Below are 18,865 nucleotides of genomic sequence, written 5' to 3'. Positions count from 1 at the left end.
CGCCAGAACCACCTCCAAACATGAAATGGTGGCACTGGGGCACCAAAATCACCTCAAAACACACATAAAAAAGCAGAAATTCCAGGTAAGAAAGCAAAATTCCACATACTCCGGGAGGTTGGTCCCTGGTGAACATCCCCCAGGTGTGCCAGTTCATGTCGCGGCGAAATGTGGTGTGTTCGGTTTCACCAAATCCGTACAGATACTGGGAAGCCAAACGTGTCGAAATCTGGATGAACATGTCACTGAAGGTGAAGGTCGGGAGCTGAGAATCCCAGCTGAAACGGGGGGAAATAGAACAAAATGGTAGAAAGTGTCTAAAAAAATCTCATTATTCCCCAATTTGGAATAAAGCTTTTATGGTTATCAAGAAAACTTTCCCAACGTTAGGACATTTTTAAGAGTTTAAAGTATTTTTTGCACAGATTAGGTTGAAATCTTGGGTGTAAATATATATTTATTTCTGTTAGAAACTAAGTCACGCTCTGATAGTTCTTCCAGCAACTGCCATAGATGTGGGAGGCTGAATTGTGAAATAAATAATCTACTCTGGTTGGCAAAAAGTGGGTCAATTTGCAATTCATTTTTTATTATTTTAAAGAAGAGTTTAATATTTGACAGGTGGGGTTGTTTTACGGGACAGACACAAAAGCTTGCCGTGTGGCATTTAGAACAGACGGGACAATAAAATATTTTGGCTGGAAAATTGAAAAATAAAGGAAAAAGGTGGAGAAAGAAAAGGGAAGAGGAAGAAATAATGAAATAATGAGGTGAAATTAAAGTAAATTTATAAATAGAAGAAAAATGAAATTAACAAAACAAAATTAAAAATTTAAACAAAAAAATACAAAAGGAAAAATAGAATTAGTAAAACTACATTAAAAAATGAAATGGAATGAAATGAGTGTGGCTTACATCACCATCCCTGTGCTTCGGCGTCGGACCTGGATGCCAAATGGTTTGTCCTGAACCACCACATCATAAAGTCGATTCTCGACTGTGCTCTCGGGGGCCGTGGGGAGATTTATCGGAACCGGCACCTCGTACCGTTTATTTGCATAATCATAAATCTATACGTGGAAAACGCACATAGAATATGGATAAATCAGCAAGTTACGCTTTTGAGAATTCACGATAAAAATAGTGAAAATGTTTTCTTGTAATCACAGAATCCCAGAATCCCAGGGGTTGGAAGGGACCTGGAAAGCTCATCCAGGAGCAGGAACACCCAGCTGAGGTTCCACAGGAAGGGGTCCAGGCGGGTTTGAATGTCTGCAGAGAAGGAGACTCCACAACCTCCCTGGGCAGCCTGGGCCAGGCTCTGCCACCCTCACCAGGAACAAGTTTCTTCTCAAATTGGAGTGGAACCTCTTGTGTTCCAGTTTGCACCCATTACCCCTTGTCCTGTCACTGGTTGTCACCCAGAAGAGCCTGGCTCCATCCTCCTGACACTGCCCCTTTCCATATTGATCCCCATGAATGAGGTCACCCCTCAGTCTCCTCCAAGCTAAAGACTCCCAGCTCCTTCAGCCTTTCCTCGTAACGGAAGGGAACTTTCATAATTGCTTCCCTACATCCTATGACAACAGCATTATGTTCTTCCCATCTCCACTCCCTTAATCATCTTCGTTGCCCTGCGCTGGACCCTCTCCAGCAGTTCCCTGTCCTTCTGGAGCTGAGGGGCCACAACTGGACACAATATTCCAGGTGTGGTCTCCCCAGGGCAGAGCAGAGGGGCAGGAGAACCTCTCTGACCTACTGACCACCCCCTTCTAACCCACCCCAGGTACCATTGGCTTCCTGGCCACAAGGGCCCAGTGCTGGCTCATGGTCACCCTGCTGTCCCCAGGACCCCCAGGTCCCTTTCCCCTATGCTTCTCTGGGTTGTTCCCCAACTTATACCAGAACCTGCGGTCGTTCCTACCCAGATTCAAGACTCCACACTTGCCCTTGTTATATTTCATTAAACATTTCCCTGCCCAACTCTCCATCCTGTCCAGGTCTCTGATGGCAGCACAGCTTCCAGTGTCACCACTCCTCCCAGCTTGGTGTCACCAGCAAACTTGCTGACAGTCACTCTATTCCCTCATCCAAGTCATTGATGAATATTTCCAATAGTGCTGGTCCCAGTGCCAACCCTTGAGGGACTCCACTAGATACTCCTATTGGCTGATACAAATCAATCTACGGACTGAAAGACTTTGAGACAGACGCAGAAAATTGTTCCATTTTCTCTTACCAATAACAATAAAAAATCTTGAATTACTGAATTTTCTCACCAATAACAGTAAAACGTCTGAATTACTGAATTATGGTTGATGACACTACCTGAAATAAGCATTTTCTTTCAATATGTACTTTCTCGAATTCCTTTAAAATATTTGGGTTGGGAAATTACGAACCTTTATTTTGGGCCTGAAATGGCTTGTTTAAATACTTAGATATATCGATTTAAATGTATTTTTGTGTGTGGTAGATAAATTTCGACTTCGGGGTTGAATTTTTAGCCAGATTTAAGAGAATTTTCTTCCGGCATCGTAGAAATTGGCGAGAGTCAATTCAAAACTAGGAGTAATAAAAACGGTTTGGTTAAAATGAGAAATTCCTTTAGATGACAAAAAATTGACCAAAAACATTACTTCTGGAAATCGCGTTATTTTGACCGGTGGAAGAATGTAAATTTGGAGAAATTCACCTTAAATTGCAGCATGTGGTTGGTGTGATATATCACCTCCAGGCGCAGGGTGCTGATCGGTGACGTGGATTTCTGGGACGCTTTGAGGTCCTCTTGCGTGAAGGTGACATTGGCCGTCACACCAGACGACGCATACGTGACATCAGCAACGGAATAACCGTTGTCGGGGCCGTTGTAGTAGCAGTAGGGAATGCTAAAATCAGAGGTGACTTCCTGCAGATGGAAACGGGATGAGATGATTTCCTTTTAATTTATATTCGCTTTCTCAAATTCCTTCAAAATATTTGGGTCGAGAAATCAAGAATCTCTATTTTGGGCTGGGAATGACTCATTTAATTATTTAAATTAATAGAAACAAAATAAATTAATAAAAACATAAAACAATATTTCAATTAATATAAATTAACTGACGACTATTTCAATTAATTTAAACTTTCTGATGCGATGACTTTTTGGAAGTACCTTTTGTTCTTATTTTTATTTAGCAGCAAGAATTCCAAACCCTTGGTTTTTAACAGGGTAACTAATTAATTTTGAATTTGGCCCCAAAATTTTCACGTTATTGTGAAACAACGAAGAAGTGGTGCTGAACCCGCTGATCTCTAGACTATTTTAATTATAATTAATTAGTTCAAGTCTGTTCAGTCCCATCACAAAGTGTCAATGATTTGATATTCCCTCTATCTGTGAATTTCACCTCAAAAAAAAACCCCCAAAACAAATACTAAAAAACAACTTTAAATCTCTATTGTCTGGCCATTTTGTACACCTTCAAGAGAATGTGCCCCAAATTAACTCATATAAATATCTGGATTTATAAAAAATAGAGGTTTAAAGAAGATTCAGCAGGGGGACTTTTTTACAATGAGGGTGGATGAATATTCAAGGATTACTTCTGAGAACCTCGATTCCAGAGGAACCTGTGTCGTTTAAATATCGTTATTTATTTGCTCATTTATTATTTACTTGGATTTATTTATTTTTCAATGAGTATAAGCCTTGGAGATCTCAAGTCTATTCGGCTTTTTACGAATTTGTCACCAACTTCAAAAATGCCAAGTTTTTCCTCTATTTTTCTCATACTACAGAAGACCAGAAGTTGCTGAAAATCGCGTTATTTTCAGAAAAGGTCCTTGAAAGGACAAACGGGACGGTTTCTTTTGTTGTAAAAAACCCAAAGAGTCCCAATTCGTTTTCAGAAAACGTTCTTACTTCCCAAATGCAGCCGAGCTGTTCGCAGTTTTCCTTGGATGCGCTTGGGTTGGGATCACAATCGAATTTCTCATTATTGCTGATTCCCAGTGTCCAACTTAACGAGTACGATTTTCCAAGTTCCAGCTGGAGCCCTTGTATGAGAGTAACCTATAAATGTTAAACGATAAAACATTATTAATTGTTTGTTTGGTTGGTTTTTTCAGATACTTAAAAGCAAGAAATTTCCCTACACAAACCTTAGGACCTCTACAGAGAAACCTTCATTTTTACAAACGTACCTATTTGAAATTCCTGTCTGGAACATCTGAAAAAGATCTGATGAGCGTGCTCTTCGGAAAAACAAATTCCGATTTTTTTAAAGCTTAAATTTTGTGTGTTTTATTTTTTAATTTGAATTTTTAAAATTTTTAAGTTAAGTGTTTCGTTTTTCCAATTAATAATTGCTGAAAAATGTCAATACTATTTACCCTCCTATAATAGTGACTACAATCCTATGGCTGCCGCTCGCCTTATAAATGAATGTAAATGAATGCAAAAATTAAAGTTGTGTTGCATGCAATGTTTGGGGAGATCCTTTTGTATGTTATTATGTATATTATTAAAACAAAAGTGTATATCAGTAAAATAAATCATGTATATTATTAATAATATAATTAATATAATAATATAATTAACATTATTATTATTCAGGTAAATATCATAATTTTACATTTTAGTAAAATACCTCACCTACACTGCGGCATTTGCCGTAGTATCAAGCAATCTCCTTTCCAATATATAAAATACAGAAATACATCAGTCCAATTCTCCTATTTTTTACCTTATTTACAGGATCGTAGGTGAAATTATGTGACGAACTCTGCACATTGTTGTTCTGCAACACGGTGATGGATGCTGGTTCCTGGAGCAATCCCAAAATTTTGATTTCCTCGAACATCAGGTTGTTGGGATCCACGTAGTTGTTGTGCATGACGTTCATTTCTAGAACGTTCTGAGGAATAATGAAATAATTTTGTCGAATTGCCAAAATTTCTCCCGATTTAAGTCGGCGAGCAACATTATTTTTCTGGGTTATATATATAAAATTCTTACGTGAATTATAGATGTTTCTGTATTATATGCATAATATATGTATGCATATAATAAATTCATATTCTTCATCTCACTCGTAGACATTCAGCTAGATTTTTTTAAAATAGACCAGAATTTTGGTCAAATTTTCTAATTTTTGAGATCAAACAATCCGTTCATTTCCTTCCTTATCCCAGCTACCACTTATGCTTTACAATTTTTCTGCTCTATAAACTGTTATAAACTCTATAAAGCTGTTCTGGGGTTTTGGTTTGTTTTCTTTTGGGTTTTTTTTTTCAGTTCTGGAGAAAGTTTGGAATCTCCAGATATTAAAAAAAAAAATAAAGGAAGACAAATTTTATATTTCCTCCTTGATCGAGCGACAATATTTTGAAATGGCAATATTTCAGGTACTTCGCTTTTAATAAAAAAAATAGGAAAAATAGGGAGAGGAAAAAAAGGTAATACCAACAGAAAGTATTAGTGATTACAATTTTAAACTAAAATTAAATCCTTTAAAAAAATATTTATACTTACACCGGACACTTTGAAGTCATAGAAAATGTAGTTTTGGCTGGTAACCGTGCCTAAAATGTGGGGAAAAAATATGTATTTCCAGGGCAGGATGAGATGGTATGAAATAAAGTGAGAAGAGGAAAAAAATCATTAATGTTATTATTAATAATTAATTATTTATATCATTATAATTAATATTATTATCCTTCCTGCTACCTCCAAACCACCCCACTGTGGGACAGACTGCAACAGCTTACAACATCGTTTGAAGAGAAAATAAATGAACTTCCTACCAATACAAATCTTTCAATAAATTCTCTTAGGTGAAGGACAGAATACTCCAATTAAACCCAATTGAGTTATAGATATTATAAACTTATTAAATGATAAATTTAATTGGGTTTTATAATATATATAATTTACTTTATGTAATGTAATACTTAAATTGAAATGAATAAATTATCCATATTATAAAATCCAAATAAATATAAATATTCGATCTTTTCTAGAGAATGTATCTCAAAGGACAAAACTTCAAGAGGCACCCGAAGGATTTAAATATCTAAAGCGGATTAAATCTCATGGAAAAAATGGATGCAAATCCTCAGAAATTCAAGGTTCTTCATTTTCCAAAAATTTCTTTGCCTCAAAATTGAAATAATATTTTGCTTGGTGTTGCTGCTCTGGAAACACCTGCATTCTGAGGTGCGTTTGTACAATTAAATAATGATAATGATAATGATAATGATAATGATAATGATAATGATAATGATAATGATAATGATAATGATAATGATAATGATTTGGCCTAAAACAAAAATTTAAGAAATGAAGAAGATTGCATCTTTCTATATGTAGTAATAACAGCTTGTTGTAACTCTAGTAAAGAAAATATAATTAAATTTAAAATGAATTAATTTTAAAATATTTTTAAATTAAACAAATCCCTTTTAAAGCTTAAGAAGTGATTTCAATTTTTTAAATTTTGCTCCTCCCATGAAATCAGATCAACGATTCAATTTGCAAGTATTAGTATTTGGATTATCATAATCCCTTCATCTTGACATTTTACAGTATCAGGGTATGTTTGGGATTGGAAGGGACCTGTAAAGCTCATCCAGTGCAATCCCCCCATGGAGCAGGAACACCCAGCTGAGGTTCCACAGGAAGGGGTCCAGGCGGGTTTGAATGTCTGCAGAGAAGGAGACTCCACAACCTCCCTGGGCAGCCTGGGCCAGGCTCTGACACCCTCACCATGAAGAAGTTTCTTCTCAAATTTAAGTGGAACCTCTTGTGTTCCAGTTTGTACCCATTACCCCTTGTCCTGTCACTGGTTGTCACCCAGAAGAGCCTGGCTCCATCCTCCTGACACTGCCCCTTTCCATATTGATCCCCATGAATGAGTCCCCCCTCAGTCTCCTCTTGTCCAGCTCCAGAGCCCCAGCTCCCTCAGCCTTTCCTCACACGGGAGATGCTCCACTCCCTCCAGCATCTTGGTGGCTGCGCTGGACTCTCTCCAGCAGTTCCCTGTCCTTCTGGAGCTGAGGGGCCACAACTGGACACAAGATTCCAGGTGTGGTCTCCCCAGGGCAGAGCAGAGGGGCAGGAGAACCTCTCTGACCTACTGACCACCCCCTTCTAACCCACCCCAGGTACCATTGGCTTCCTGGCCACAAGGGCCCAGTGCTGGCTCATGGTCACCCTGCTGTCCCCAGGACCCCCAGCTCCCTTTCCCCTACACTGCTCTCTAATATATAATTTCCCAATCTATACAGGAACCTGGGGTTGTTCCTACCCAGATTCAAGACTCTACACTTGCCCTTGTTCTATTTCATTAAATTTCTCCCCGCCCAACTCTCCAGCCTGTCCAGGTCTCTGATGGCAGCACAGCTTCCAGTGTCACCACTGCTCCCAGTTCGGTGTCACCAGCAAACCTGCTGACAGTGCACTCTATTCCCTCATCCAAATCATCGACTCACCTGTCGATTCTCCATCATCCCAGAATAATTCCCCAATGGCTTCGTTAGCGTCATCCAGTGCGATGATGAGTCCCAGGGGATTCTTACGGCTGTGAGGGAAAAAACCAATTTAATATAATAAATCATGATTAATTTAAATTAAAGTATATAATAAATACTGCTACTGGTAATAATGTGATGTTGTGATGTGGGGTAATGTTCACAGTAATGCTGATAATAAAACTGGTATTACTGATAATACTGCTAGTGTTAATATGGATGATGATATTAATGATCGTTCTAATTAAAAAAAAATAAACGCACATTAAAAGGGAAAATAAAATAACGCCCTCAAATTAAAAATAAAGAAAACACAACCAAGGAGAAATATAAAATAAAAATGCAACTTAAAACTAAAACTTAAAACTAAAACTTAAAACTAAAACTTAAAACTAAAACTTAAAACTAAAACTTAAAACTAAAACTTAAAACTAAAACTTAAAACTAAAACTTAAAACTAAAACTTAAAACTAAAACTTAAAACTAAAACTTAAAACTAAAACTTAAAACTAAAACTTAAAACTAAAACTTAAAACTAAAACTTAAAACTAAAACTTAAAACTAAAACTTAAAACTAAAACTTAAAACTAAAACTTAAAACTAAAACTTACTTAAAAATAAAATTTACTTAAAAACAAAACTAAAATGAAATATTTACCCCCAAATTAAAATAAAATTTAAAAAGTTTAAAAATCAGAAATAGAAACCAAACAACAAAGAAGAGAAACAGTACTTAAAATACTAAATATCGAAATTAACATAAAAAATAAACATTCAACTATAAAGTGAAAATAAAACAAAATAATCAACAAAAAATAAAAACATAAAAATGAAAAGTAAAAATTCAAACAACAAGAAAAGGAAAAGAAAAATGAAAATAAACTAAAAATTAAAAAGAAAACAAAAATTAAAATAAAAAAAAAATTAAAAACTTTCCAAAATATAAAAGCAAACCTAGAAAGGATGAAAATGAGAGGAACGCCATCAGGTGACCATGAGTGCCTTCCTGCCCCTCACTCCCCAGCCGTTCAGGCCGGGTTTACCCAAGAGTTTAGGCTGGGTTTACTCAGTTCAGATCACATTTACTCCATTCAGGGCAAGTTTACCCAGCAGCTCAGCCATGAGTGCCTTCCTGCCCCTCACTCCCCATCCGTTCAGGCCGGGTTTACTCAAGAGTTTAGGCTGGGTTTACCCAGTTCAGATCACATTTACTCCATTCAGGGCAAGTTTACCCAGCAGCTCAGCCATGAGTGCCTTCCTGTCCCTCACTCCCCAGCTGTTCAGGCTGGGTTTACCCAAGAGTTTAGGCTGGGTTTACTCAGTTCAGATCACATTTACTCCATTCAGGGCAAGTTTACCCAGCAGCTCAGCCATGAGTGCCTTCCTGTCCCTCACTCCCCAGCAGTTCAGGCCGGGTTTACCCAGGAGTTTAGGCTGGGTTTACCCAGTTCAGATCACATTTACTCCATTCAGGGCAAGTTTACCCAGCAGCTCAGCCATGAGTGCCTTCCTGCCCCTCACTCCCCAGCCGTTCAGGCCGGGTTTACCCAAGAGTTTAGGCTGGGTTTACTCAGTTCAGATCACATTTACTCCATTCAGGGCAAGTTTACCCAGCAGCTCAGCCATGAGTGCCTTCCTGCCCCTCACTCCCCAGCCGTTCAGGCCGGGTTTACCCAAGAGTTTAGGCTGGGTTTACCCAGTTCAGATCACATTTACTCCATTCAGGGCAAGTTTACCCAGCAGCTCAGCCATGAGTGCCTTCCTGCCCCTCACTCCCCAGCAGTTCAGGCTGGGTTTACCCAAGAGTTTAGGCTGGGTTTACCCAAGAGTTTAGGCTGGGTTTATCCAGTTCAGATCACATTTACTCCATTCAGGGCAAGTTTACCCAGCAGCTCAGCCATCAGTGCCTTCCTGCCCCTCACTCCCCAGCCGTTCAGGCCGGGTTTACCCAAGAGTTTAGGCTGGGTTTACCCAGTTCAGATCACATTTACTCCATTCAGGGCAAGTTTACCCAGCAGCTCAGCCATGAGTGCCTTCCTGCCCCTCACTCCCCAGCAGTTCAGGCTGGGTTTACCCAAGAGTTTAGGCTGGGTTTACCCAAGAGTTTAGGCTGGGTTTATCCAGTTCAGATCACATTTACTCCATTCAGGGCAAGTTTACCCAGCAGCTCAGCCATGAGTGCCTTCCTGCCCCTCACTCCCCAGCAGTTCAGGCCGGGTTTACCCAAGAGTTTAGGCTGGGTTTACCCAGTTCAGATCACATTTACTCCATTCAGGGCGAGTTTACCCAGCAGCTCAGCCATCAGTGCCTTCCTGCCCCTCAGTCCCCAGTCATTCAGGCCGGGTTTAGCCAGGAGTTTAGGCTGGGTTTACCCAGTTCAGATCACATTTACTCCATTCAGGGCAAGTTTACCCAGCAGCTCAGCCATGAGTTCCTTCCTGTCCCTCACTCCCCAGCTGTTCAGGTCGGGTTTACTCAGGGGTTGAGGCTGGGTTTACCCAATTCAGATCACATTTACTCCATTCAGGGCAAGTTTACCCAGCAGCTCAGCCATCAGTGCCTTCCTGTCCCTCACTCCCCAGCAGTTCAGGCTGGGTTTACCCAGGAGTTTAGGCTGGGTTTACCCAGTTCAGATCACATTTACTCCATTCAGGGCAAGTTTACCCAGCAGCTCAGTCCGACAGGGCTTACCTGGCTGTAGTCGTGCTGGCCGGGCTCTGGATGGGGAAGATGTGGCCACCACGCAGGTGCAGCCCCAGCCGGTCTGCGGGCAGGTACAGATCCCAGTGCTGCCGCCGCACCCACAGCCGCCCGCCCTAATTAACAGGGGAAATAATTAAGCTTCCCTCCGCAGGTGTCGCTTCTTTCTTCATTTGCCCTTTTGCAACATCTGTGTCACCAACGACCACGAACGTCCGACCAGCAGAGACCACGAAACTACGAAATTCTGTCTATAAATAAGGCTAACGATTGAATTTCACCTTATTAATTCTCCTCATTCTAGCTTATTATTTAATTAATGAGCAACCTGTTGACAGCCTCTAATGAACCAGGGCCCTTTCCCACTCACTGAAAACACCACCATGGGGTGGGAAATGGATTTTCAACAGCAACACTCTGTGCATTGGTAATACTATGAATATATACTATATATTGTTTAATATCATAATTATATATTAATTACACATTCAATATAATATATTATACATTAACGATATACTTAATACATTAATATATTTCTTCATGTATGTGTAGATATTAGATATTCAATATCTAAATCTTAAATACATATTTAATATCTACAAAATGCATGTGTTATACATTCTATACATTTCCAGAAAGGAGATAAGCAACATTTTGTGCATTATTAATAATATGGACCTATTAATATGTTAATTTCTATTTATTTATTTATTCTTATAGAGTTTTTTGTAGAGTTTGAAATATTTGCTATATTTAATGTGATTTACATCATTAATATATTTGAATATTATAATGAATATTTTGGTAATTACTAATTTTAATGTTTCATTCAAGCCGTTGCTCCTCAATCCCCAGCTCCGTCGCCCTCGTTACCCACTAATTAATCCCAGTTACTCACCGAATGGTAATCGTACCAGACCGCATCAGGGATGTAGGCCTGGATCACTTCCACCCCCTACCAGTGCAAACCAGAAATTCAAGCCTTAATTTCAGCAAATTCTTTAACCGTTATTGTTATTGTTGATGATGTTATTCATATCACTAATATTATCAGCTATACTATGATATATTAATACATTAATTATATTCCTTCTTAATATTATTGCTATAACTATTAATATTATTCTTTATATCGTTGTTGATTTTATTATTACTATTCGCAAACATTGTAAAATCTTAGTTTTCTTTATTCCGTGTTGGTTCTTTTCAGATATTAAAAGAAACCCAACACGTTTTGTTTTTCAAAGCAAAAATTAATGTGGATTTTGGACAAGATTTTGCAACGGGAAAAGCATCAATTTGTAATTTATATATTTCTCTTGGTGAACCACGGGGAAGAAGTGAAATCAGGTGAGAAATAAAATGCAGAGTTTTGCAAAGGGAGAGGAAGATGTGGTAAAGGGCAAGAAAGCAGAAATAATTGAATATAAAATTTAGTGGTACAAAAGGGCAACATTTTCTAATTCAACAGTGAATTCATAGCGAGTAGAAAATAAAGTAAAAAAAGGAGTTCAAAGACAAGCATGTGTTTAATGTGCTTAAACATATACGAATGTAAAGAGATAAAAAGAAAATATAAAACCACACGTGATATTATAAAAGTATATAATGCATAAATTTAAAAAGAAAATGAAGTTCAAGGAGAGTGTTAAATTTAGAAAAAAATTGAATTTAAAGGGTAATGAATTTGGAGAAAATGGCGTTTAATATGCGTGAAAGAAAGATATAATTAAAGTTTATATTAAGACGTGTTTCCCCTGGAGATGTATGAAAGGTCATGAAAAAAATATGAATACAAATACATGTAAAACCTCATGAATTCTCTTTCCTATTGTCACCAAGACAAATCGGGCTAGATAATGACCAGAGCAATTTGTTGGGTTCAACAGGGAAAACTTATCGAAGTTTTTATAGTAAAATTTTGATTTTATTTCCCAGTTTTAAAAATAGACCAGGAGTGTGGGTTCAGGGAAATACATCTGCACAAAATAGGGGAATTCAGATTCTTAAACCAAATAAAAACATCACCCCTGGTCTGAATAAGCGAGAAAATCCACAGGTAGTTTCAAACAGAGGGAATAATTTGCGTTGTCTTGGTTAATTAATTACAAATCATTAATTGAGAATTACCGGCTCAAGCACAGGGGTGATGAGGAGCCCAGGACCCCAGAGGAATTGTTTATCTACATCCCATGTCACTTCATCAGAATAAAACCTGTTAAAAATATAGGAAATGAGCAGCATTAATTGCACTTATATAATAACAGATCAATTAATATCATCAGAAGCAATTCTAATGTTTCAGGGTCATGGTTGTCTAAAATCACTGCTGGAAAGTGAATATGATTTTGATTTTTAATTTAATTAAGTTTAATTAACATTTGGATTGCTAGATTTAGGTTGTGACTGGGCTCGATGAGACCCCGAGGGTCTCTTAAACCAAAATGATTCGATAATTCTGTTAATACAAAATGGGGAAATTGTAAATTTGTGATTTCCGGGGAAATTCTGGGAGTTGCCGTGAATTTGCGGTTCGCACTCGTGGAGCAGCGGCCGTGCCACCGTGTCGCCGCGGGTGTGGGCGCGGTAGAAGAGCGTGTACAGATAGGGCAGCAGCGCGTAGCGGATGCTCAGGTAGAGCTTGGAGGAGTTCACCAGGATGGAATCGGCACCGAAAACGGCAGGATCCTGGGGCTGGGAAGAGAGAGACGGAGACACACATAAAATAGAGGGAAAATCAAGGGAAGAAATCAAATAGGGAATTAAAAATTAATAAAGACATAAAAATACAAATACAAATACAAATACAAATACAAATAAAAATACAAATAAAAATAAAAATACAAACAAAAATAAAAATAAAAATAAAAATAAAATACAAATAAAAATAAAAATAAAATACAAATAAAAATAAAAATACAAATACAAATAAAAATAAAAATAAAATACAAATAAAAATAAAAATAAAAATAAAAATAAAAATAAAATACAAATAAAAATACAAATAAAATACAAATACAAATACAAATAAAAATACAAATACAAATACAAATACAAATACAAATACAAATAAAAATACAAATAAAATACAAATAAAAATACAAATAAAATACAAATACAAATAAAAATACAAATAAAAATACAAATACAAATACAAATAAAAATACAAATACAAATAAAAATAAAATACAAATAAAAATAAAAATAAAAATAAAAATAAAAATAAAATACAAATAAAAATACAAATAAAATACAAATACAAATACAAATAAAAATACAAATACAAATACAAATAAAAATACAAATAAAAATAAAAATAAAATACAAATACAAATAAAAATAAAAATACAAATACAAATAAAAATAAAATACAAATAAAAATAAAAATAAAAATAAAAATAAAAATAAAAATAAAATACAAATAAAAATACAAATAAAATACAAATAAAAATACAAATAAAAATACAAATAAAATACAAATAAAAATACAAATAAAAATACAAATACAAATACAGATAAAAATACAAATAAAAATAAAAATAAAATACAAATAAAAATACAAATACAAATACAAATAAAAATAAAATACAAATAAAAATAAAAATACAAATACAAATAAAAATACAAATACAAATAAAAATCAAATACAAATACAAATAAAAATACAAATACAGATAAAAATACAAATACAAATAAAAATACAAATACAAATAAAAATACAAATACAAATAAAAATACAAATAAAAATACAAATAAAAACAAAGTAAAAATAGCGAATAATAATAAAGTAAAAATAAAGTAAACACAAGACTAAAAATGAAAAAATAAAACTATAAGAATCTGGAATTTAAAAGTAAATGTAAGCATAACTAAAAATAAAATATAAATATACATAATAATAAAGTAAAAATATTAATATAATAAAAATATTAATAAAGTAAAAATATTAATGTAATAAAAATATTAATAAAGTAAAAATATTACTATAATAAAAATAAAAAAAAGTAAAAATAAGGAATGAAAATAAAATAAAATAAAATAAAAATAATTTTAAAATTATTGAAAAATAAGAATAAAAATTATCATTGCTCTTGCGCATTCAGGAAACGACAGCGGCGGGTGGTTCCGAAAGCATGAGGCACTCGCTGTTGGTTGGAAACACCATCAGCTCGAAATCCGTCGTCACGTGAGGATTTCGGAATTTCAAAAACTGAAATGACGCCAAACGCGCCTCCTGATACCAAAAATTAACCTGACAAAGCCGAACCTTCCGGAGCAAGGATTTCCCAAAACGTAATTTTGAACCAGTGTAAACAGCAGGGATTGAAATTGAACTACCAGAATTTAATTTGATTTTCAGAATAGGAAATTTTGGCGGCGGGATTTACCACTTACGATGCATTTCTCAGTGTTGTGGTTCCTGGCAAAGGGGTAAAACGCTCCCACTTGCATCCACCGCCTGCAAAGTTCTTCTGATACATCCTCAAAGAAACCGCAAATATCTGCTCCCACCTCAACAATAAAAAGAAGAAATGTCTGGCACATCTTTTTTCAATTTATCCCTACTTGCCGACCACATTTTCGCCAAATCGCATTTCTACCGAATTTTATTTCTACAAAATTTCGTTTCTGCAAAATTAATTTCTGCCAAATCTGATTTCTACGATTTTTCATTTCTACAATTTTTCCTTTCTACCCTTCTTCCAAATCATTTGTCTGTACCTACATTTTCCCATTGTATTTTCCTCTAGTTGAAGCACAGAATTTCTGATTATTTTCCAACAGAAGTAGATTTTTCTGTGTTTTTTTTCTGCCTCCAAGGTCTGAAATTAATTTTACAGCCACACTATCTCGGCAACGGGAATTGGAATAATTTGTACTTAAGAACTGAAATTGAATTTAGAATTAAACTGACTATTCATTCACAAAGCAGTCCAAAAGTGACATAAATTCGAATTCTGAAAAGTTAAATGAGTATTTAATGAGCCTCACTTCAGTCATCATTAAATGACAAATATCAGAGGTACCAGTGCCTGGAAATCTAAAAACCAATATATTTTATAAAGAAAAATAAATTACAGAAGTAATGAATAACGAAAATGATACTAAAATAAATACTAAGAATGAAATAAGTAATAAAATCAACGATTAGATAAGTAATTAAATCAATAATTGAGATGGACTGAGATCAATTAAAAAATCAATACTGTAGCAAATAATGAAATCAATAATAAAATAAAAATAAATTACTTGATATGATCGTATTTTAATTAATATTAATTCTTTCAATTTATGTAGGCATCTATGTATTTTAATGTTTTATATAATTATTTGTATTTACAGTTTTATTTAATTTTATTCAATATTCTATTTTGATGTATATTAACTAATTTCTTTTAATTAAATTACTTATTTGTAAGATTATTTATATTTATATTTATATTTATATTTATATTTATATTTATATTTATATTTATATTTATATTTATATATTTATATATTTATATATTTATATTTTTATTTGTATTTGTATTTTAATATGTATTTATATTTATAGTCATAGTTATAGTTATAGTTATAGTTATAGTTATAGTTATAGTTATAGTTATAGTTATAGTTATTTTTATTTTATTTTTAATTTTTATTTATATTTTTATTTATATTTATTTATATTTATATTTTTATATATATTTATCTGCACTTTTTATTTGCATTTTTATATCTTATTTTAATTTATATTTATTCATATAATTTATTCAGGCATTTACCGAGACTTCATTTTTCTGTGTCTTTTTCCTCTACGCATCTTTCTTTGTCTTTCTATATTCTATTTCGCTGTATTAATCCATCGTCCATTCATACAATCATCTAAATCGTAAATTTATAAATTTATATTTCAATTTATAAATTTTTTCAACCCTTTCAAGATTTTTTTTTTTTTTTCCCATTCAGATTTTTTTAGAGATCGATTTCTAAAGAGTTTTGGGGTTCCCATACATATGGGATGCCGAAGAGGCCAAATTCCAGAATGCCGGGAATGGCCCAGTGCAGGTGCTCCCAGGTGGCCGTGTTGTCCCCCAACCAGTGCCCGGCAAATTTCCCTGAGCCCGCGAACGTTGATCGTGAGAGCAGGAAGCTCCGCTTGCCTGGAAAGAGACGTTCAATGGCACTGGAAGAGAAAGAGATCGGGGTTAGGGAAATTAATCAAAATAATCAGCTAAAGCAAAACCACAAACATTAAAATGAATAAAATTAAACGAAATTCAATTGAAAAATTAAAACACGACAACAAGGATGGCGATAAGAACAACTACAAAAATTTCGCCCAGATTTTCAGGCAGATTCCTCACCGTTGTGTCGAGAGGGTCATGGAGTAGCCGAAGAGGTTGTGAACGTCGTATTGTCGCCCCCACTGCTGCACCGCGTCCATGCAGAGCGTCTGGGCGTACAGGAGTCTGTCAACAATATCTGCAGTGTGTTGAAATTGATATAATTGCCTTTTTTTTCTTAAAAAAAATTAAATTTAATTACAGGTTTCTAATTTTCGGAATTTAATTATTTTTTTCGATTTAATAAACTTAAATCCAGCTTCCAGATGCATTTTGCCTACGAAGAATTATTTACCCAAGACAACTACACCCCCAAATTTCCGAACAGTTTGATCTGACCATGTCGTGCCAAATTTCAATTTCTTGAGAAAGAATTTACATTTTTTAGCTGATTGGATGATAATTCACAATTATTTTGATTTCTAATTTTTTTTTTACTCCACAGCTAAAAACGAGGGCCTTACGGGGCGTGAAAGGAGGATAATTCAGGTCATTTTGCTCACAGCCCCTAGTTGAGCCTGGAACAAAGCTGGCTACTTCATTCATATCCTGAAAAAATTGTAAATTGCAAATTTCAAATATCACATTTATGCGTAACAATAATTCCTGTGCTTTCAGCCAAATATACAGTTACAAACCCAGTAGCGATTTGGGGATGTCATCCAGCAAGGAGGACATGAATTTGCAAAATAATTAAAAAATATATATAAATTAAATCTAAAAAGATAAATTAAAATAATTAAAATCAAAATTAACAATAAAATTAACGATAAAATAGATTAAAGTGAAAATGAAAATAAAAATAAGAATAAAAATAAACATTGCTACTTATTACTAATTATTACTAATTACTACTAAACTACTACTACTAAATCTTTCTGAATGTCAAAAAGCTGATTTTAAGTGGCAACGACCACTCCATCCAAACTGGAGAAATTAAGTAAAATAATTGTTCCCGAATCCTGCGTTATGGCCAAATGTTATTTGTTCTGGCCTGGAAATTATTATAATTAATATATTATAATTATACATTATAATTAAAGTATATAATAAAATATATTATTGTATTGTAATTATTTTCTGGAGGGAAATAATTTCTCCCAAAAGGTGGTATTTATTAAAACTAAAAGCTAAATCAGCAATTATCATCCTGGACTCAGTTCTTGGATAAATTGAATTACAGTCAATTGCTTTAAATTACTGCAAGAAGCCTCAAATTAAATTTCTAACAAATCCATCCGACTCCAGAAAACCAAGAATTTTACCAAACACATTGAACAGAAAATACGCAAATTCCACATGGATTTCAGGCTATTTGCAGGAAATTTTCCCTTGAATCAATCCAGACTAATTTGCCTTGTTTTTTTCTTTTTTTTTTTTTGCAAAATGTGAAAATTTGGGGGGAATTACTCACAATCCAGATCCCGTCGTAGGGAACCTGGCTGTAAAACATTTCGCATTCCTCCACCCACCAGTTGGTGCACTCGGGGTTGGTGAAGTCGGGGAACACGGTTCTTCCTGGCCACACCTGCCAAGAAAAAAGTGGAAAGAAATAAATTCATTTAAAAAATGAACTTGCAGAAAGATTGAAATTCTCGGATTTCCTTCAAAATTCCGGGCATTGTTCTACCGGAGAAACATTTGGGAATAAAATTACTAATTTTGTAGGACAACTTTGATACCATGACTGGAAAAAGGTTTTTGAGCTGTGAACCACTAACATTATCAATTAATATGAATTATCATTATTAATATTATCTATCATTTTAATATATGAATTATCATTCTAATTAATACGAGTTATCGTTATTAACCCTGACCCTAAATTAACCTTAAATTTACACACAGAAACAAGGCAGAAAGCAGCTTCAGTAACTGATGAGTTCTAAACTCCAAATTCAGCTTTCAAATCAAAAATTATTTTGAAGTTATGAAAATTTTCCAAATTTTTCCTCTTTTTCTAAAGAGATTTTCAAAGCAGGAAATAGAAAATTAAAAGATATTGACCACCCGTGTCTCCTAAACTCCACAATCTCTTTCCCTTTTGAAAAAAGACCAAACAAAATATTAAGAAAGTTTATTAAAAAATTCCAAACAAACACGAAAAGCTGCAAAATTTTGAAAATAGCAAAAAAATGGCTCAAATTGAATGGATTTTTTTTACCTCTCCAACTAATGGTGTGACTCCATCTGACTCGTTAATCCAAATGTTCCGGTTTTGGCCCCTCTCGTAGGCCAGGTAGGGGGAACCATCGGCCAGAGCCTCAGTACTAATGGCAGGATCCTAAAATGGGAAAAATCACCCCCAAAAGAAGAGG

The 18,865-nt window shown here is 34.8% G+C and overlaps 1 protein-coding gene across 1 annotated transcript in view; it reads right to left on the bottom strand.

Moving 5' to 3' along the window:
• LOC136113861 (maltase-glucoamylase-like) overlaps positions 1–18,865 on the bottom strand; it is a 54,608-nt gene that overhangs the window by 22,368 nt on the left and 13,375 nt on the right. The window contains exons 12-28 of the mRNA XM_065859093.2: positions 18,712–18,831; positions 17,962–18,075; positions 17,012–17,096; positions 16,569–16,686; positions 16,216–16,387; positions 14,614–14,730; positions 12,758–12,912; positions 12,349–12,433; positions 11,117–11,173; positions 10,207–10,331; positions 7,477–7,565; positions 5,519–5,568; positions 4,731–4,901; positions 3,908–4,057; positions 2,696–2,908; positions 916–1,070; positions 110–278 (exon numbers count right to left, since the gene is read on the bottom strand). Coding sequence (XP_065715165.1) covers positions 110–278; positions 916–1,070; positions 2,696–2,908; positions 3,908–4,057; positions 4,731–4,901; positions 5,519–5,568; positions 7,477–7,565; positions 10,207–10,331; positions 11,117–11,173; positions 12,349–12,433; positions 12,758–12,912; positions 14,614–14,730; positions 16,216–16,387; positions 16,569–16,686; positions 17,012–17,096; positions 17,962–18,075; positions 18,712–18,831 — 2,145 coding nt within the window. The remainder of the gene's footprint in view (positions 1–109; positions 279–915; positions 1,071–2,695; positions 2,909–3,907; positions 4,058–4,730; positions 4,902–5,518; positions 5,569–7,476; positions 7,566–10,206; positions 10,332–11,116; positions 11,174–12,348; positions 12,434–12,757; positions 12,913–14,613; positions 14,731–16,215; positions 16,388–16,568; positions 16,687–17,011; positions 17,097–17,961; positions 18,076–18,711; positions 18,832–18,865) is intronic.

The sequence above is a fragment of the Patagioenas fasciata genome, chromosome 29 (assembly GCF_037038585.1).
Source record: "Patagioenas fasciata isolate bPatFas1 chromosome 29, bPatFas1.hap1, whole genome shotgun sequence".
In the NCBI taxonomy this organism is placed as follows: Eukaryota; Metazoa; Chordata; class Aves; order Columbiformes; family Columbidae; genus Patagioenas; species Patagioenas fasciata.
Note: the sequence above shows the minus strand (reverse complement) of the source record. Positions and strands in the feature narration are given on the sequence as shown.